Source organism: Guillardia theta (genome assembly GCF_000315625.1).
Source record: "Guillardia theta CCMP2712 unplaced genomic scaffold GUITHscaffold_49, whole genome shotgun sequence".
Taxonomy (NCBI): Eukaryota; class Cryptophyceae; order Pyrenomonadales; family Geminigeraceae; genus Guillardia; species Guillardia theta.
This window is the reverse complement of record NW_005434625.1, coordinates 80080-96340: the sequence shown is the minus strand read 5'-3', so window position 1 is coordinate 96340 and position 16261 is coordinate 80080. Positions and strand designations below refer to the sequence as shown.

The following is a 16261-nucleotide window of genomic DNA, read 5'->3' as shown; positions in this document are numbered from 1 at the left end:
CCTGCAAGACGTGCTCTCGAGGTTGTGAGGTGCTGAAGGTGGATGTTTGTTGGAGCAGCGAGGGAGAGCTAAGAAGTTTCACATTCATTAAGTCACTTTATTATAACATTGTCCTCTCCATGGCAAGAAGGTTAAATAATACATTCACATCTCATCTCGTCTCATCTCATTCCTCCCCTGCTGCCTTGCGACTGCCACGAGCCTCTTTCCTCAACCTGAAATGTGCAGTCAGAAGCAAATATCGCCTGCAGAAGCGATGCAAAGGGAGAAGGGAGAGGGAGGGAGGAGAGAGCGAGAGGAGAGGGAGGGAGGGGAACAGGCAGGGGGAGGACAGGGGGATGACCTCAGCTCCGCCTCCTTGATCGCCTGCACGAAGGGTCGGATGTCTACCGAGTTGCTCTGTAAGCATTTCTCGCACTGCTGCTTCAGCTCGGAGGTGTGGGGGAACACAAGCTCGAACCCCCCCAGCTTCTCTTCCTTCGCCTCTTCCCCTCCCCCCGGTTGAGCAGGCTTGTTCCGTGCGCACACGTTCTCCTTCGCCTGTCTCGACGCTCCTGCCGGGGGTGTGGAGGACGCGCTCCTGCTCAGCGTTCGCAGCCGAGGAGCAAGAGGAGGCCGCAGGGAGGAGACCGAGGGGGCAGACGCTTCCTCCGCTCCCTGCGTGAGGGTACGAGCAGACAGGCTGGCATGCTTCGTCTTGGAGGACAGATCCCTGTTCGCCACCTTACCGCTGCTGCTCAGAGGGTTCTTCGCCTCGGTCTCCACCTGCAGCCGGCCTGCGCTTGCCGACTTGTGATGGGCCAACCAAGGGCCCCTCGACTTGACCGTAGAGCTCATAGAGGTAAGGATCGCGCTATGGTCTGGCCGGCCAGCCGGGGGCTTCGTCTGCTCGATCCCCTGCTTCCTCTTCTTGGGCTCCTTGGGCTCCTTGGGCGCCGGCGCGAAGCCTAGGAGGTCGATGGTGTCGCTGATGAGCGCGTCCTTGACCTCCACGTCGAGCTCCGTGTCGGTGGCGAGGGCAGGAGAGGAGTTGACCTCGATCAGCCAGGGCTTCAGCTCGCTGTCCACCATCACGTCGAACCCGAAGAGCTCAAACCCGGAGGTCTGCCGGGGGATCTTGGGCCAGAGGGCGAGGGTGGTGAGGATGATGATGTGCTTGATCCTCTCGAAGAGGAGCGAGTCGTCCACCCCTGCACTGCTCAGGTACTTCCTGAGCCTCGTCAGCGTCCACTTGCACCCCGAACCCACTGTGTCTTTGTGCTCGTCGAGGGAGGGGGAGAACTTGTTGATCGAGGAGTTGGTGAGGTGAGCGAACAGGTTAGCGATGGAGGAAGAGTCCTTGGAGTACTTCTCCGTGGCGAACCTCACTAGACCCTCCCTGTACAGGTAGCAGCGGATCGGATGGAACGAGGTGACGAGGACGTAGAGACGGAGGTCGAACTTGAACCCTCCCACCAGCAGAGGGTTGGCGATGTACTCCTGCACCACGTACTGCTGGTCGTACACCAGCTGGTACGGTAGGGTCAGCGCAGCGACAGCAGGAGAGGAGGGGACCTGAGACATGTCGGAGATCAAGAAGATTCCTCGTCCTCGGCTCGAGTCGGACGGCTTGCAGATCCAGAGAGGCTTCTCCTCCTCCCTCTCAGCGTACTCGCGCATGAAGGCGACGTACTCGTTGGGCAGCACGAACGTGGTGGGGACGAAGTTGAAGATCGGGCTACACGTGAATCAGGAGGAGGAGGAGGAGGAGGAGGAGGAGGAGGAGGAGGAGGAGGAGGAGGAAGAAGAAGATCCCACCCGTAGGAGCCTGCCAGCCGTTTGATGTTCCGGTGCAGGTTGTCCTTCTTTGTGATGTTGCTGCTCTTGGGGCAGTGGTTGATCCGTTGGTGGGAGAGGCACCTGGCCGAGGGGTCACAGCAGGAAGAAACGACGAGGAGGGTCCAACCTGTCCCAGTCGCTGAGCTTGAACCTCCCACTCTTCCAGTGGAGCGACCACAGCTCTTCAGGGTCCTTGTCTTTGTCCCACTCGACCCATCCCTTCCGCAGCAGGACCCTCCTGTCACACGGAGTGGTCACGCGCACGAGACAGCAAGGGAGGGAGGGAGGGAGGAAGGTACCGGATGACCGGAGGTACTCGCGTCTCAGAGCATTTGAAGTAGATCACCGCCGCCTCCTAAGGTGAGGGTGAGATGGTCACTGAAGAATTACCAGGGGGAGCAGGGGAGCAAGAGAGAGGGCAGCAAGTGGGTAGATCGAGGAAGGGAGTCAAAGCACCTCTGACATGCTGTGTGATGTCAACTTGTTCGCGCGTTCTCGTGCATACAGTAGTCCTGAAAACAATCGTCTCACCATGTGCAGGTATGATCCCTTCCGATGGTTCTGAGTTGCTCTCCTAGTCCAGCTTCTCTCAGCACATGTTCCTCCTCCTCCCTCCTCCTCCCGCCTCCTCCCTCCTTGACCTCCTGATCGTCTGCTTCTCTCTCCCCATCTCCCTCCTTCCGCTCTCTCCTGCCTGCCTGCCTGCCCTTCCTATCCCATCCGGCACGATCCTTCGAGGCATTTCCGTTGTCCCAAACCACCGATTCGAATCAAATCAATTCGATCGAATCAATTAGGCGAGCTCAATCCACTGAGGCAGGCTCGGCCCCTGTTCAATAGAACAAAAAAATGAGTTTGGGGGACAGCAGTCGGCAGGATTAGGTTTGGTTCTCGCTGTCTTTTCCCTTCTCGCCGTTTGGCCTGTGCAGCCTGAGTGCGACAGTGTCAGGGTCAAGCCTCCTCGACTCTCCTGATTGTCCTCGTACTGATTTTTAACTTTACTTTGCGTAAAGAGAAGAGAACAAAAAAATGGTTCGACGATCGGACAAGTTCCGGTTCCATCCCTCGTCACTCCCTCTGATCCAGCTCTTAGCTCGCCCCCTCAACAACCTCAACAACCTGACAACCTGACCTTAGCGTCCTTTCAACACCTCTCCACCATGACCCAAGTCAAGCTCACCCTCAACCCTTCTCAGAAAGCCTACCTCGATAGACTCGCCTCTACCGGCTCCAGCTCTCCCGCGTCTTCGTCCCTTTCGTCTCCCGGCCGAGGCTCGTACATCGAAAATGCCAAGGCGAAGCTCATGATGAGGTTGAAGAGCGACAGGAACCTTGCGGAGCTGGGAGTGGAGGAGGTGTCGAGGGCCCGGGAAGGGGGGTACTGGCGCAGTGCGACGAGTCGGAGGGGTATCAATGACGAATCTGTCATCGGCGAGCATGATATGATGAGGATTTGTGTGAAGCAATTATTTCGGTTTGTTGTGTGTTTGATAGTTAATCAACTAACATAACACGCAGTAAATGTGCTTGTTTGCTTTCTACTTGTTTAGTGCATGTCATATATCTACATGTCACCAAACGGACGGCTCGCTTTGCTTTTTATACATAGTAATCCGAATGAGCCCGAGCCTTGGTGCATAGGCACAAAAGAAGTCACAGCGAGTTACAGTACAGTACGTCTTTCTGTTCTCAGATTCCATTCAAGCATGGTGATAGAAAGTAGGTCTGAGGCAGCTCCAGCATCATATGAGCCCCTCCCGCAGGGCCCTATCCTCTACTAGTTGCGCTGGCTTCCATATCATCTTCTCTCAGGAACTTCAAGCCTCCGACAGCTCCGTGCTCTTCGCTGCCACGGTACTGACAGATCAGCAATCAATCTTTCCTTCCTCGTCATCCGTCACTACTCAGTCAGCGGCGGTGGTGGGGGCTGGCACATACATGTATCACGGATACCGTACCGTATGCAATCATCAACGGTTCCAACTTGACTTGAGTGTCAGTCCGCTCTGCCTCACTCCGCATCATGACGAGCAATGAATCATCGAGTCTCGCAAGAAACAAGGCGGCGGCCCCGCTCCACCGTCAAATGTTCCGAAGTTCACTCAACTTCGTAAAATTCCTGTGCTAGCTAGGCGACGGTCAAACTTTAAAAACCAGAGATAGTATTACTGACGCCTCGGTCAGCAACGGTCAGCTGACGTCTCACGTTCACTCTGGGGCCTTACACCCGTCCACGTGGCAAGACCCGGTGGCCGACTGGCAGATCCGCCACCCTTCAACTCCCGGCCGTGAGTCACAAATTGCTGGTGCTAGCTGCGGCTTCTTCAGAGTGACCCCCAGTGGTCACGGTCCCTGGACCTAGGTCGCACTCGGAGTCATACACCGATACGGGCAGAAGCCTCTTGGCACGGACGCGAGATACATGAGAATATCACAACGTTTGGTATCTGGTTTACGGCCCGCAATGTACAAATACCCCCAAGATGATACAAGAGAATGGGTCATTTACAGGGTAGGGGTAGAGGTGAGATATGAAAAGAGAGGTTTCGATCGTATAGTCGGGATCTGCGATCTCCCTGATAACCTGCAAGTCTCACTGACGTCCATCCTCTTCTTCCTCCTCCTCCTCCTCCTCCTCCTGCGGTCTTTCCATCAAGTGATTCTCTTCCTCTGTTCGTCACTCGTTGGATCTCTACAACATTCATCTTCCTATCAATACCTCTCCACCATGACGCCTGCAAGACCCCAAGTCAAGCTCACCCTCAACCCTTCTCAGAAAGCCTACCTCGATAGACTCGCCTCTACCGACTCCAGCTCCCCCGCGTCTCCGACCCTGTCGTCTCCCGGCCGAGGCTCGTGTCGGGTGCAGGCAGACGGCGAGTCGCTCATGAGCAACATCAAGAATGCCAAGGCAAAGCTCATGATGAGGTCGAAGAGCGACAGGAACCTTGCGGAGCTGGGAAGGGAGGAGGAGACGAGGGGGAGGGGGATACTGCGACGAGGGGTATCAATGACGAATCTGTCATCGGCGAGCATGATATGAAGAACATACGAATTGAGTTTTTTAATTGAGATTTTAATGATAGATCCTGTACAATAGAAGAAGTATAATCTTTGAATGCTTTCGTGGAAATCATAAAGAAAATACTGAGAACACTGTCGAATTTTCTATCAAAAACATTTACACGTATCTTGCTCTCAGACAAATACATTGTACCTCATTATACAAGGTATGTGTTACAACTACCTGATAAGGAAAACAAAATTAGTTTACACGTGAGCATAATTGATTGTATCAAATTAACTCATTGATTTGAGGCGGATGTGTTAATCTATTCTCGGTTGAGTGAGTCGATCTATGTAATAAGGTACGGCTTCTGCTTGAAGTTCCAAGTAACGTTCACACAGCCCGAAGCTTTACGACTTGCAGACGTCTTCAGCGAATACTCAAGGCTCCTTTGCTGGATCACATGAAGGTGAAGTGTAGTGATGTCGAGTTTACTAGAGAACAGACCCTTGTAGCTGAAGAGGCTGATTCTTATATATGGGCTAAGGAATGGACTAGGGGTAGTGCTCCTTGCTGAAGGAAGCAGGGGGGTCCTCTGCTTGGAGGTTGACAAGCTTCTCCCCTTAGATTTTGAACATCCCATCAGCACTTGGAGAGGAAACCTTGCACTCTCGTAGGGAAGAGAACCCGCCCTGTTAGCTTGAAAGCCACCAACGGGTACATTGTTCCAGCAACAAAGACGTCCAGAGGGGTCCTCTTCAGCAGATTCACACTGGACTAGAGTATCCTGGGTTATCCAGGCAAAGGTTGGTTTCGATCACGAGTACGAGACAGCCAACTGTCTTTTCTTTCTGATAGGCCTTTGTCTGACTCGGGCTCGGTTCCTATGAGCTCTGACACACGTCCAGACTTTTATGATGCTTGACAGCAGGTTTCTTTATTTGAGCTGTTTCAGGTTGACTCTCACTCCTTCATCTGCGAAACTCGACAATCTGGGCACCTAACAAACATCTCATTCCGCCATATCCTGATTGTCATGTTCGCACCACTGTCCGAGCACAAGTTGCTGTGCCAACCTTGAGCAACAAGACCATCTTTCACTTCCTATCCTCATACTCATTTAGAAAACAAAACTCCTCCAACTCCTCAACCACCACCTCCTCCAACACCACCATCTCCTCGTCGTCGTCTCCTCCTTTTCCTCGTCCCCTCTTCTCCTTCCCTCTTCTCCCTTCTTCCTCTTCCCCTTTCTCATCCCCCCCGCCTCACCTTCAGCACTTTCGGTCCCCAGGATCTTGGAGCACAGACGAACTGAGGCAGGTCAACTGCATGCGACGTCCTCTCTCTCTCTCTCCTTCTCGCGTTACCTTAGCGCTCTTGACATCAATACACTCATAGAAGGAACTTCTAGAGTCCCACGAGGTCACTGGGAGGACCTGGGGAGGCAGAGGAGACAACTACCTGGGTCCTGTATACTTCGGGTCCGACGAGTGCTTCATCCTTAGGCCTGCAACCAGGCTGAGAAGGTGGGGGGAGGGGAAGCGGCGAGACAGGAGCCGTCAGGACAGAGCAACTCGTCTTCGTAGCCCGGAGGGAGGGCACAGAGAGCGAGGGAGCCGAGCAACGACAAGGTGAGGGTAACGACGAGAAAGGACGGCAGAGACTGGGCAATGCAGAGGTGAGTGTCAAGCATTGCCGCATGATGGTTAAGGAGGATTACCGTGTTATACATCGACATGGGAACAGGTGCCGTAAGACTACACAGCTTCAGTCAGCCTGTACGTGCGCCGTAACCTCCTCGCCCTGTCAACATGTGAGACTTTCTACCCTGAGGAAATGAGGAGCAGTGAGTGAGACTCAGAGAGAGCAATCAGCTGACTGTACAAAGAAATGCGCTGATTGAGAGAACAAGACTGCATCGCAACGAAATGCATCAACGAGCAACAAACTTGCAAAGAGTTGCTCTGTGGCAGCTTGTGACATCACAACTCATCATGACGATACGTCTGACAACGAGGGAATGAGAAGGGACTGATACGAGAGAGCTGAGCACTGAACAAGCTGATCAAGAGGGAGGATGAGTAGCAACAACACGAAGACGGGGAGGATAGAGAAACAGCAGCAGCAACTATGCGACGAAGAGGAGGATTGAAGCAAGAGAAAGAGTTGAATGGTCAACAAAGCGTGTCAAGATGACTACTGATGTCGTAGTACTCGCCTGCTCCTTCACTGTGCCGATCTCCCTTCCCTCTGCTCTCTCGCACAAACTTGATAGAGAAGATTCGACGGAAAATTTCGACGGCCAACTTGGAATTTGAAATTTTATTTATGGTTTGTGTGGTTCAGCCCATATAAGTGGGCATGCAGGTGTGCTCCCGTCCTTCGCTCCCCCCCAACCCCCCACCCCACCCCGCCCACCCGCTCGTTTCCTCCTGGTCCTCTCCTCGCCCTTTCTTCTCTCCTCTCCTACTTATCCTCCTCTGTATCTTCATCATGGTTCTTCTGATTGATTGTTTGCTGATATGGCAGCTTCTTCCTCTTGCCGCTCTGTTTGGGGTAGCTTCGGGATTTGTTGTAGACGGCAGCATGCGCAAGCTCGCGTTCCTTCCAGTGAAGTAAACTAGTTGCTTGCGGAGCATGTGTATTCCATTCTTCTTATTGCTTGTGACAGGACGATTGTGAGAAACATGCATGTCAGATCTGTTCGGGCTCGATGTGAGCTCTGACTGTCTCGGTTGCCTAATCCTCATCGCCTCCTCAGGTTCCAACAAGCACAGCTTGCTCATGCAAAACACCCTGGTGGTGGCGACGACAGATGCTCACGACCAGGTAGAGTGGGAGGAGACCAAACAGGGCATGACGCATGAGTGCAGGCCTCCTTCAGCATGGCGATGGCGCTGCTAAGACGAACGGACTGGACGAGGTGAGGAGCTCCATCTGGCTTGCTCAGTTGATGCTTGGGAATTGGAACAGCATGAGAGAACGAGATTGCGAGGGAGAGATGTGGCAGAGCAGGTCTGAGCCGATTATTCTGATCTTGCTGGCCTTGATTCTTTCCTTCGTGTACAGCAAACGATCAAACGTGTTCATGTGGCTGCTAGAAGATGGTTTGGTGCGCAATGGTTGTGGAAGGAGCAGTAGAAGCATCTAGCCTGTCTTACTCCTGCTTCAGATCACATCGATCGGCGCTTTCAAGAGATCACCGGTGATTGATTCTTTTTTCTTGAATCCTCCTCCCTCTTCGTTTCTGCCCTCTCCTGCTCCTGCTCTTGCTCTTGCTCCTGCTCCTGCCCTCTCCTGCTCCTGCTCCTGCTCCTGCCCCATCATCTCCTTTTGGCCTGTTGTGGATCTTCCCCTCATGTTGCCAGCAGGGGTTCAGCCAGATGACGTGCTCTTCCTTAGCCGCCATGCGTCTGCCTCTGGTTCTCCTGCTCTTACTGTATGACATCTGGCAACGTGTACTCTCTGACAGGGACGCCCTGTCAGGTCCATCCCATTGGTAACCCTGGACGAGCGGAGGCTGAAGCCGGAGGCATCCCTAACCGGTCAGTCAGAGTTACCCCCCTCACTCCCCTCCCCCTCCTCCCCTTCCTTCTTTCCCCTCTCCCTCGATTCTTTCTGCCTCCCTCTCCTCTCTCTCATTCACGGCTTGCTTGTTCCTTTCTCCTTCCATCACTTTCCTCATCCTCCTGCCATCTCGCCTGGCTCTTCGTTTCCTGTGCGAGTACTGACGGTGAACCTTGCAGGTGCCCACCTCCCTCCCCAAGACTCGCATCTCTGTACCGGTCTCGCTCAATCTTGCGAGCTCTCCGGTGCTGACCCCGTCCAAAGGTCTTTGTACAAGAAGACCGCCGCGTCAGATCTCAAGGGCCACTTTGATGTCTCGCTTGAGGTGAAGGAGGAAGGGGAGGAGGACCACCGAGTCAGTCTAACCTCATGGCAGGGTACGCATCATGGCCCCTGGCTAACCACTCCATCCTTGTTCGCCGAAATAGGCAGGATGACGATAAGCTTGCTCGCTCGCCCTCACACGTTGATGAACTCAGGGAGCACGGAGTCGGAGTGGACACGCCAGGATGCTGCAATGCATTGGGTGAGAGCAAGGGGCTGGAGAGAGATGCTTCCTGAGCAGGTAGCAGGCGGACGTGCTGGTAGAAGAGCTGAGGATAGAGGGAGGAGACGAGGAAGGAGAACAGCTATCAGCAGAAGACAAGTGAAGCACTTGAACTTGCTCATCCTTGGCGCAGAAGATCTCACTTGCTGCAGGGCAATAGTTGTTGTGGGGCTGGGAGGAGGACATTATGCACCCAGACACGGCGATGTGGCGAGGAAAGATGGCGTTTTCCTCGGCCACATCCTCCCAAGCTACACTCTTGACTTCTCCTCCTCCGAGTGAGCAGCACTGCTGTTTGCGCGTGCTTGTGCTGACCTTCTGTGCAGATGGAAGAGCACAGTGCTGGAAGCCATCGACTCCTCTGCCTCCGCGTTCGAACGAGCTGGGCGAGCTGTGGATGTCGTCTGTCACCTAGACAAGAAAGCTTTCCGGTGATGCTGCTACTGCCGCACTGCAACTTGCCGCGCTGTGCCGGGCCTAGTCTACACTTTGAATCTCTGCTCGAGTTCGCCGGAGGCCCGTACCATGCTCTCAGCGGTTGACCGTGATGTCAGGTCTGCGGATAGAGAGATGCTCAAGCACCTGCTGGTGTCTCATGGCTACCATGTTGCGATGAGTCCAGCTGAGGCAGACAAGATCGTCAGAGGAGCAAGAGAAGAGCTCTCAGTTTCCCCGTGAATCAGATGCAGTGAGGGTAGCTGCTGAGATTAGCGGCGTCGAACTCAACGGTCACGGGGCAGCCACGAGCCTTGCCCAGTGGCCAACTTGGCAAGCAACGTACGGGCGGCCCGGAGCCCGGGCCGGGCAGTTTGATCGGACGGTGATCCGAGGCTAGCACGCCGATGCAAAAGTCCCGGCGCCGCACTGCGGCACTGCGGCAGCGGGGCGAGAGCGGCCGGACAGCCTGGCTCCAAGGAACCCCCGACTCGATCCGATGATCATCGATCAGGGCCCGGGCCGGGTGGGCCCGGCAGCACCCCGCCGTCGTGGGACGGTTAAACTTTGAACACTGAGTATGGCAACTTGGAAACGCTGCACTGAGTACCGTCGAAATGAGGCTCAGCCACAGTCGGCCCAATCATTCCATGGCATTTACTAATGCCCAATTATAAATTAATATCCTTTTAACAAACACTTGTACCTGTTAATTTGATCATAAGCATACAGTTTTTAGTCAATTTTGTACCAGAATGATTTGTACCACTCAGTACTCTTTTATATTTGTTTTAAGCATTTGAGTTCCGGCTTACACGCCTCTTGGCTGCTCTCTTCCCTGTGTACCGGTATCAGTGTTTTTCTGATATGGATGGGGTAGGGTTATTCGTATATTTCGATACACGCTCATGAAATCTTATTAGTGTCAGCCATTGACGAGTGTAGTAAATCTAGCCAGTTTACTCAACAATCATTGAATGATCGTGTCTCGCATGTGTCGAGGGCAGCAGCAGAGAGGGGTTGAGGTCCGCATGGAGGGGCTTTGCGAGGGCGGCTGTGACATAAACTTCCCTCGTCAACGAGGTCACAAGGGGGATCGTCAAGTACCGTACAGTGGGGCCCGCCGCGCGCAACTGATCCGACACTGAGTGCCCGGTCACAGGATGCCGGGCAGTCTCCCGGCTGCCGGGCCCCGCAATCACTGGAACTGATCGCATAGATCGGACAACCTTGGGCAGCCTCGGAAGCCAGGCGAGTCCGCCTCGCCTTCGACAAGTTTACTCAACGCCTTTGATGGTACCGTAGTGAACTCAAAGCATTTCATTAGTACCGAGATTGAACCTGAATGGCAGTGGTAAGAAACCCCGGGCCCTAGCCTTCCTACCACCCCTCCTACCCCCCACTAGCCTCTCCTACTGCCTAGAGACTCTCACAGCATATACCACCCCCACCCTCTCCGGATCTACTCACCTGCGGTCACCCGTCTTTCTCCCTCTCAGCACCACGCGTTTGTCCAGCACGGTCACCACCCCACCCCCTTCCTCTCCCATCCCCCACTTCCCGGTCCATCCCTACAAAATCGCCTTGCACTTTCCCACCCGCTCTCATCAGACTGGAATGCTGCCGAGCAGGAAACGAAGCAGGACGGGTAGCCATCAGGACAGCCTCGCAGGCGCTCTGCCCGGGGATGAAGCGAGCGATGCCATCATCATCTCCGACGGTGAGGACGAGGAGCTCGGCATGGAAGAGCTCAAGCTAGAGATCCTTCAACTCGAGCAGAGGCTTGAAGATCAAACCAAGAAGACAAAGCAGTACCAGATCGAGTCGGTCAGGTATCATGAGCTGCTGCTCAAGTGTCGGCGCACCGCCCAGTCCGCCCTCCACAAGCAAGCCGCTCAGTCGCAACTACACGCACAGGCGCTACACGACGGCCTTGGAGAGGTACAGGACATGGCCGGCGCGATAGAAACGACCCAAAGCAAAGCCAAGGAGCAGATTGACGAGCTGCGCAAGAGCCTCGAGGCTGAGAGGCAAGCCCATGCTGCCGCCCAGCAAGCTCGCCAGCAAGCCATCGACACCACCAGGGACCTCGAGGCCTGCATACAGAAACTGCAGACGGAGCTAAGCCGTGAACGAGAGACACGCATGGAGCTGGAGGCTCAAGCTGCACAGCAGCAGCAGCAGCAGCAGCAGCAGCAGCAGCAGCAGCGCCTCACAGCGCTTCAAGCCAGCCTCGCACGCGAGCAGACAAAGCGGGCAGATGCTCAGGCTGCTCTGCAGGAAGAGAAGACGCTCAACAAACAGTTGTCGGAGATGATAGCAAGGCTCAAGGATGACCTTCATGCGAGGCAGCAGGAGCTGTCGCAGCTCCATCCCCGTACAAGGCAACAACACAGCGAGCAGCAGCAGAGGACAGCTCCCGAGACAGCCATGCGGCAGATGCACGGCATGGCGCTCCAAGACGGCATGATTGCTCAAGAGAGTCATCTGGCCGTCCCTCCAGCCCAGAGCGGAGCATCCCCAAGCTCCAGAGCTGACCTCCCAGTCGCCAGGCCGTACGCACGGCCCGCCCGTGACCCGCGGCTGGCGAAGCCCCAGGCACCTGGGCCAGAGCCTGGAAGCTGCATCTTCAGCGAGGCGTACGTGGGCCTCAAGGGCAAGCCAGGCAAGCACATGGACCCTCGCTATCACGGTTGGCTGCCGTATGATGACGCCTTCGAGATCAAAGACAGCTTGACTGTGCTCTGTGACGGGGTAGGAGAGGGAGGCTATCGGTCAGGGATCTTTGCGAGGAAGCTTGTAGAGAGCATGGCAAGGCCTGTCAACATGGACGGCGATCTCTTTGAAAAGCTTGAGTACTGCATCCAGAGGATGCGCATGCCTCAGACCTCTGGCTGTCACGACATCGCGTCTTCGACTGTGGTAGCGCTTCGGCTCACACCGGGAAGAGGCAGGGACGAGATCATGATCGATGCTCTCGAGCTGGGCGACAGCCAGTGGGCGCTGCTGACCTTGGACGCTTCTCCACGCAGGTCAGAGAGAGAGAGAGAGAGAGAGAGAGAGAGAGAGAGAGAGAGGGAGGAAGGGAGAGAGAGAGACAGACAGAGAGACAGAGAGAGACAGAGAGAGACAGAGAGAGACAGAGAGAGACAGAGAGAGACAGAGACAGGGAGACTCAGAGAGAGAGAGAGAGAGAGAGAGAGAGAGAGAGAGAGAAAGGGTGGTCTTGACAGCAAGCCGCGGGTCGCTGACATGTCTGTACAGGGTTCGCTGCGACTACCTGTCGCCCCCTCGCTTCCATTCTCCGCGGGTCAACGGCGAGAGACCTCCGTACCAGGCGGGGATGGACCAAGGGCACATGCGGCAGTACAGAGACAGGAAGAACGAGATCTTGCAGCAGAGGTGTGCGCGATCAGGCGACATCATCGTGGCAGGAAGCGACGGCTTCTGGGAGAACCTGGGCTCAGACGACCGCGCGAGAAGATCGGCGTTGGAGACCATGTCGGAGGAGGTACTCGGTGACTTCGGGGACGGGGCCCTCGTCGAGCGGCTTGGAGGAAGGCTGCGGGAGAGGACGGAGAATAGGATGGATAGGTCGATGATAGGGAAGAAGGACGATCTGACAGTGATCGTGTCTCGCATGTGTCGAGGGCAGCAGCAGAGAGGGGTTGAGGTCCGCATGGAGGGGCTTTGCGAGGGCGGCTGTGACATAAACCTCGTCAACGAGGTCACAAGGGGGATCGTCAAGTACCGTACAGTGGGGCCCGCCGCGCGCAACTGATCCGACACTGAGTGCCCGGTCACAGGATGCCGGGCAGTCTCCCGGCTGCCGGGCCCCGCAATCACTGGAACTGATCGCATAGATCGGACAACCTTGGGCAGCCTCGGAAGCCAGGCGAGTCCGCCTCGCCTTCGACAAGTTTACTCAACGCCTTTGATGGTACCGTAGTGACTCAAAGCATTTCATTAGCACCGAGATTGAACCTGAATGGCAGTGGTAAGAAACCCCGGGCCCTAGCCTTCCTACCACCCCTCCTACCCCCCACTAGCCTCTCCTACTGCCTAGAGACTCTCACAGCATATACCACCCCCACCCTCTCCGGATCTACTCACCTGCGGTCACCCGTCTTTCTCCCTCTCAGCACCACGCGTTTGTCCAGCACGGTCACCACCCCACCCCCTTCCTCTCCCATCCCCCACTTCCCGGTCCATCCCTACAAAATCGCCTTGCACTTTCCCACCCGCTCTCATCAGACTGGAATGCTGCCGAGCAGGAAACGAAGCAGGACGGGTAGCCATCAGGACAGCCTCGCAGGCGCTCTGCCCGGGGATGAAGCGAGCGATGCCATCATCATCTCCGACGGTGAGGACGAGGAGCTCGGCATGGAAGAGCTCAAGCTAGAGATCCTTCAACTCGAGCAGAGGCTTGAAGATCAAACCAAGAAGACAAAGCAGTACCAGATCGAGTCGGTCAGGTATCATGAGCTGCTGCTCAAGTGCCGGCGCACCGCCCAGTCCGCCCTCCACAAGCAAGCCGCTCAGTCGCAACTACACGCACAGGCGCTACAAGACGGCCTTGGAGAGGTACAGGACATGGCCGGCGCGATAGAAACGACCCAAAGCAAAGCCAAGGAGCAGATTGACGAGCTGCGCAAGAGCCTTGAGGCTGAGAGGCAAGCCCATGCTGCCGCCCAGCAAGCTCGCCAGCAAGCCATCGACACCACCAGGGACCTCGAGGCCTGCATACAGAAACTGCAGACGGAGCTAAGCCGTGAACGAGAGACACGCATGGAGCTGGAGGCTCAAGCTGCACAGCAGCAGCAGCAGCAGCAGCAGCAGCAGCAGCAGCAGCGCCTCACAGCGCTTCAAGCCAGCCTCGCACGCGAGCAGACAAAGCGGGCAGATGCTCAGGCTGCTCTGCAGGAAGAGAAGACGCTCAACAAACAGTTGTCGGAGATGATAGCAAGGCTCAAGGATGACCTTCATGCGAGGCAGCAGGAGCTGTCGCAGCTCCATCCCCGTACAAGGCAACAACACAGCGAGCAGCAGCAGAGGACAGCTCCCGAGACAGCCATGCGGCAGATGCACGGCATGGCGCTCCAAGACGGCATGATTGCTCAAGAGAGTCATCTGGCCGTCCCTCCAGCCCAGAGCGGAGCATCCCCAAGCTCCAGAGCTGACCTCCCAGTCGCCAGGCCGTACGCACGGCCCGCCCGTGACCCGCGGCTGGCGAAGCCCCAGGCACCTGGGCCAGAGCCTGCAAGCTGCATCTTCAGCGAGGCGTACGTGGGCCTCAAGGGCAAGCCAGGCAAGCACATGGACCCTCGCTATCACGGTTGGCTGCCGTATGATGACGCCTTCGAGATCAAAGACAGCTTGACTGTGCTCTGTGACGGGGTAGGAGAGGGAGGCTATCGGTCAGGGATCTTTGCGAGGAAGCTTGTAGAGAGCATGGCAAGGCCTGTCAACATGGACGGCGATCTCTTTGAAAAGCTTGAGTACTGCATCCAGAGGATGCGCATGCCTCAGACCTCTGGCTGTCACGAAATCGCGTCTTCGACTGTGGTAGCGCTTCGGCTCACACCGGGAAGAGGCAGGGACGAGATCATGATCGATGCTCTCGAGCTGGGCGACAGCCAGTGGGCGCTGCTGACCTTGGACGCTTCTCCACGCAGGTCAGAGAGAGAGAGAGAGAGAGAGAGAGAGAGAGAGAGAGAAAGGGTGGTCTTGACAGCAAGCCGCGGGTCGCTGACATGTCTGTACAGGGTTCGCTGCGACTACCTGTCGCCCCCTCGCTTCCATTCTCCGCGGGTCAACGGCGAGAGACCTCCGTACCAGGCGGGGATGGACCAAGGGCACATGCGGCAGTACAGAGACAGGAAGAACGAGATCTTGCAGCAGAGGTGTGCGCGATCAGGCGACATCATCGTGGCAGGAAGCGACGGCTTCTGGGAGAACCTGGGCTCAGACGACCGCGCGAGAAGATCGGCGTTGGAGACCATGTCGGAGGAGGTACTCGGTGACTTCGGGGACGGGGCCCTCGTCGAGCGGCTTGGAGGAAGGCTGCGGGAGAGGACGGAGAATAGGATGGATAGGTCGATGATAGGGAAGAAGGACGATCTGACAGTGATCGTGTCTCGCATGTGTCGAGGGCAGCAGCAGAGAGGGGTTGAGGTCCGCATGGAGGGGCTTTGCGAGGGCGGCTGTGACATAAACCTCGTCAACGAGGTCACAAGGGGGATCGTCAAGTACCGTGCAGTGGGGCCCGCCGCGCGCAACTGATCCGACACTGAGTGCCCGGTCACAGGATGCCGGGCAGTCTCCCGGCTGCCGGGCCCCGCAATCACTGGAACTGATCGCATAGATCGGACAACCTTGGGCAGCCTCGGAAGCCAGGCGAGTCCGCCTCGCCTTCGACAAGTTTACTCAACGCCTTTGATGGTACCGTAGTGACTCAAAGCATTTCATTAGTACCGAGATTGAACCTGAATCAGTGGTAAGAAACCCCGGGCCCTAGCCTTCCTACCACCCCTCCTACCCCCCACTAGCCTCTCCTACTGCCTAGAGACTCTCACAGCATATACCACCCCCACCCTCTCCGGATCTACTCACCTGCGGTCACCCGTCTTTCTCCCTCTCAGCACCACGCGTTTGTCCAGCACGGTCACCACCCCACCCCCTTCCTCTCCCATCCCCCACTTCCCGGTCCATCCCTACAAAATCGCCTTGCACTTTCCCACCCGCTCTCATCAGACTGGAATGCTGCCAAGCAGGAAACGAAGCAGGACGGGTAGCCATCAGGACAGCCTCGCAGGCGCCTCTGCCCGGGGATGAAGCGAGCGATGCCATCATCATCTCCGACGGTGAGGACGAGGAGCTCGGCATGG

The 16261-nt window shown here is 56.1% G+C and overlaps 7 protein-coding genes across 7 annotated transcripts; 4 read left to right on the top strand and 3 right to left on the bottom strand.

Moving 5' to 3' along the window:
• Nucleotides 1–79: 79 nt before the first annotated feature.
• GUITHDRAFT_153399 (hypothetical protein) lies at nucleotides 80–981 on the bottom strand. The gene is made up of 2 exons (XM_005829854.1): nucleotides 344–981; nucleotides 80–215 (listed from the first exon to the last, which is right to left on the bottom strand). Exons 1-2 carry the CDS (start codon nucleotides 835–837, stop codon nucleotides 167–169), a joined length of 543 nt encoding a protein of 180 aa, XP_005829911.1. The 5' UTR covers nucleotides 838–981; the 3' UTR covers nucleotides 80–166.
• A 12-nt stretch (nucleotides 982–993) lies between these two features.
• GUITHDRAFT_95508 (hypothetical protein) lies at nucleotides 994–2329 on the bottom strand (the record flags this gene model as incomplete). Its single annotated transcript, XM_005829853.1, has 6 exons — nucleotides 2275–2329; nucleotides 2118–2173; nucleotides 1946–2056; nucleotides 1798–1899; nucleotides 1555–1717; nucleotides 994–1509 (listed from the first exon to the last, which is right to left on the bottom strand). Coding segments are annotated over exons 1-6 (957 nt in total), but the record flags the coding sequence as incomplete, so codon positions are not given.
• A 2161-nt stretch (nucleotides 2330–4490) lies between these two features.
• On the top strand, nucleotides 4491–4968 carry GUITHDRAFT_153397 (hypothetical protein). The gene is given in 2 exon segments (XM_005829852.1): nucleotides 4491–4865; nucleotides 4885–4968. The coding sequence occupies 1 exon segment, from the start codon at nucleotides 4547–4549 to the stop codon at nucleotides 4859–4861; it is 315 nt and encodes a 104-aa protein (XP_005829909.1). The 5' UTR covers nucleotides 4491–4546; the 3' UTR covers nucleotides 4862–4865; nucleotides 4885–4968.
• Nucleotides 4969–5301: 333 nt separating this feature from the next.
• On the bottom strand, nucleotides 5302–7085 carry GUITHDRAFT_153396 (hypothetical protein). The gene is made up of 7 exons (XM_005829851.1): nucleotides 7044–7085; nucleotides 6546–6628; nucleotides 6287–6488; nucleotides 6193–6232; nucleotides 6095–6136; nucleotides 5872–5929; nucleotides 5302–5825 (listed from the first exon to the last, which is right to left on the bottom strand). The coding sequence occupies exons 3-7, from the start codon at nucleotides 6322–6324 to the stop codon at nucleotides 5797–5799; spliced, it is 207 nt and encodes a 68-aa protein (XP_005829908.1). The 5' UTR covers nucleotides 6325–6488; nucleotides 6546–6628; nucleotides 7044–7085; the 3' UTR covers nucleotides 5302–5796.
• Nucleotides 7086–7512: 427 nt separating this feature from the next.
• On the top strand, nucleotides 7513–9617 carry GUITHDRAFT_110976 (hypothetical protein; the record flags this gene model as incomplete). Its single annotated transcript, XM_005829850.1, has 14 exons — nucleotides 7513–7540; nucleotides 7587–7654; nucleotides 7699–7748; nucleotides 7799–7947; nucleotides 7998–8030; nucleotides 8197–8264; nucleotides 8312–8370; nucleotides 8572–8610; nucleotides 8657–8717; nucleotides 8769–8918; nucleotides 8965–9038; nucleotides 9092–9217; nucleotides 9266–9370; nucleotides 9494–9617. The coding sequence occupies 14 exons, from the start codon at nucleotides 7513–7515 to the stop codon at nucleotides 9615–9617; spliced, it is 1134 nt and encodes a 377-aa protein (XP_005829907.1).
• Nucleotides 9618–10991: 1374 nt separating this feature from the next.
• GUITHDRAFT_110975 (hypothetical protein) lies at nucleotides 10992–13155 on the top strand (the record flags this gene model as incomplete). Its single annotated transcript, XM_005829849.1, has 2 exons — nucleotides 10992–12406; nucleotides 12639–13155. The coding sequence occupies 2 exons, from the start codon at nucleotides 10992–10994 to the stop codon at nucleotides 13153–13155; spliced, it is 1932 nt and encodes a 643-aa protein (XP_005829906.1).
• A 479-nt stretch (nucleotides 13156–13634) lies between these two features.
• GUITHDRAFT_110974 (hypothetical protein) lies at nucleotides 13635–15656 on the top strand (the record flags this gene model as incomplete). The annotated part of the gene is made up of 2 exons (XM_005829848.1): nucleotides 13635–15049; nucleotides 15140–15656. The coding sequence occupies 2 exons, from the start codon at nucleotides 13635–13637 to the stop codon at nucleotides 15654–15656; spliced, it is 1932 nt and encodes a 643-aa protein (XP_005829905.1).
• Nucleotides 15657–16261: the final 605 nt, after the last annotated feature.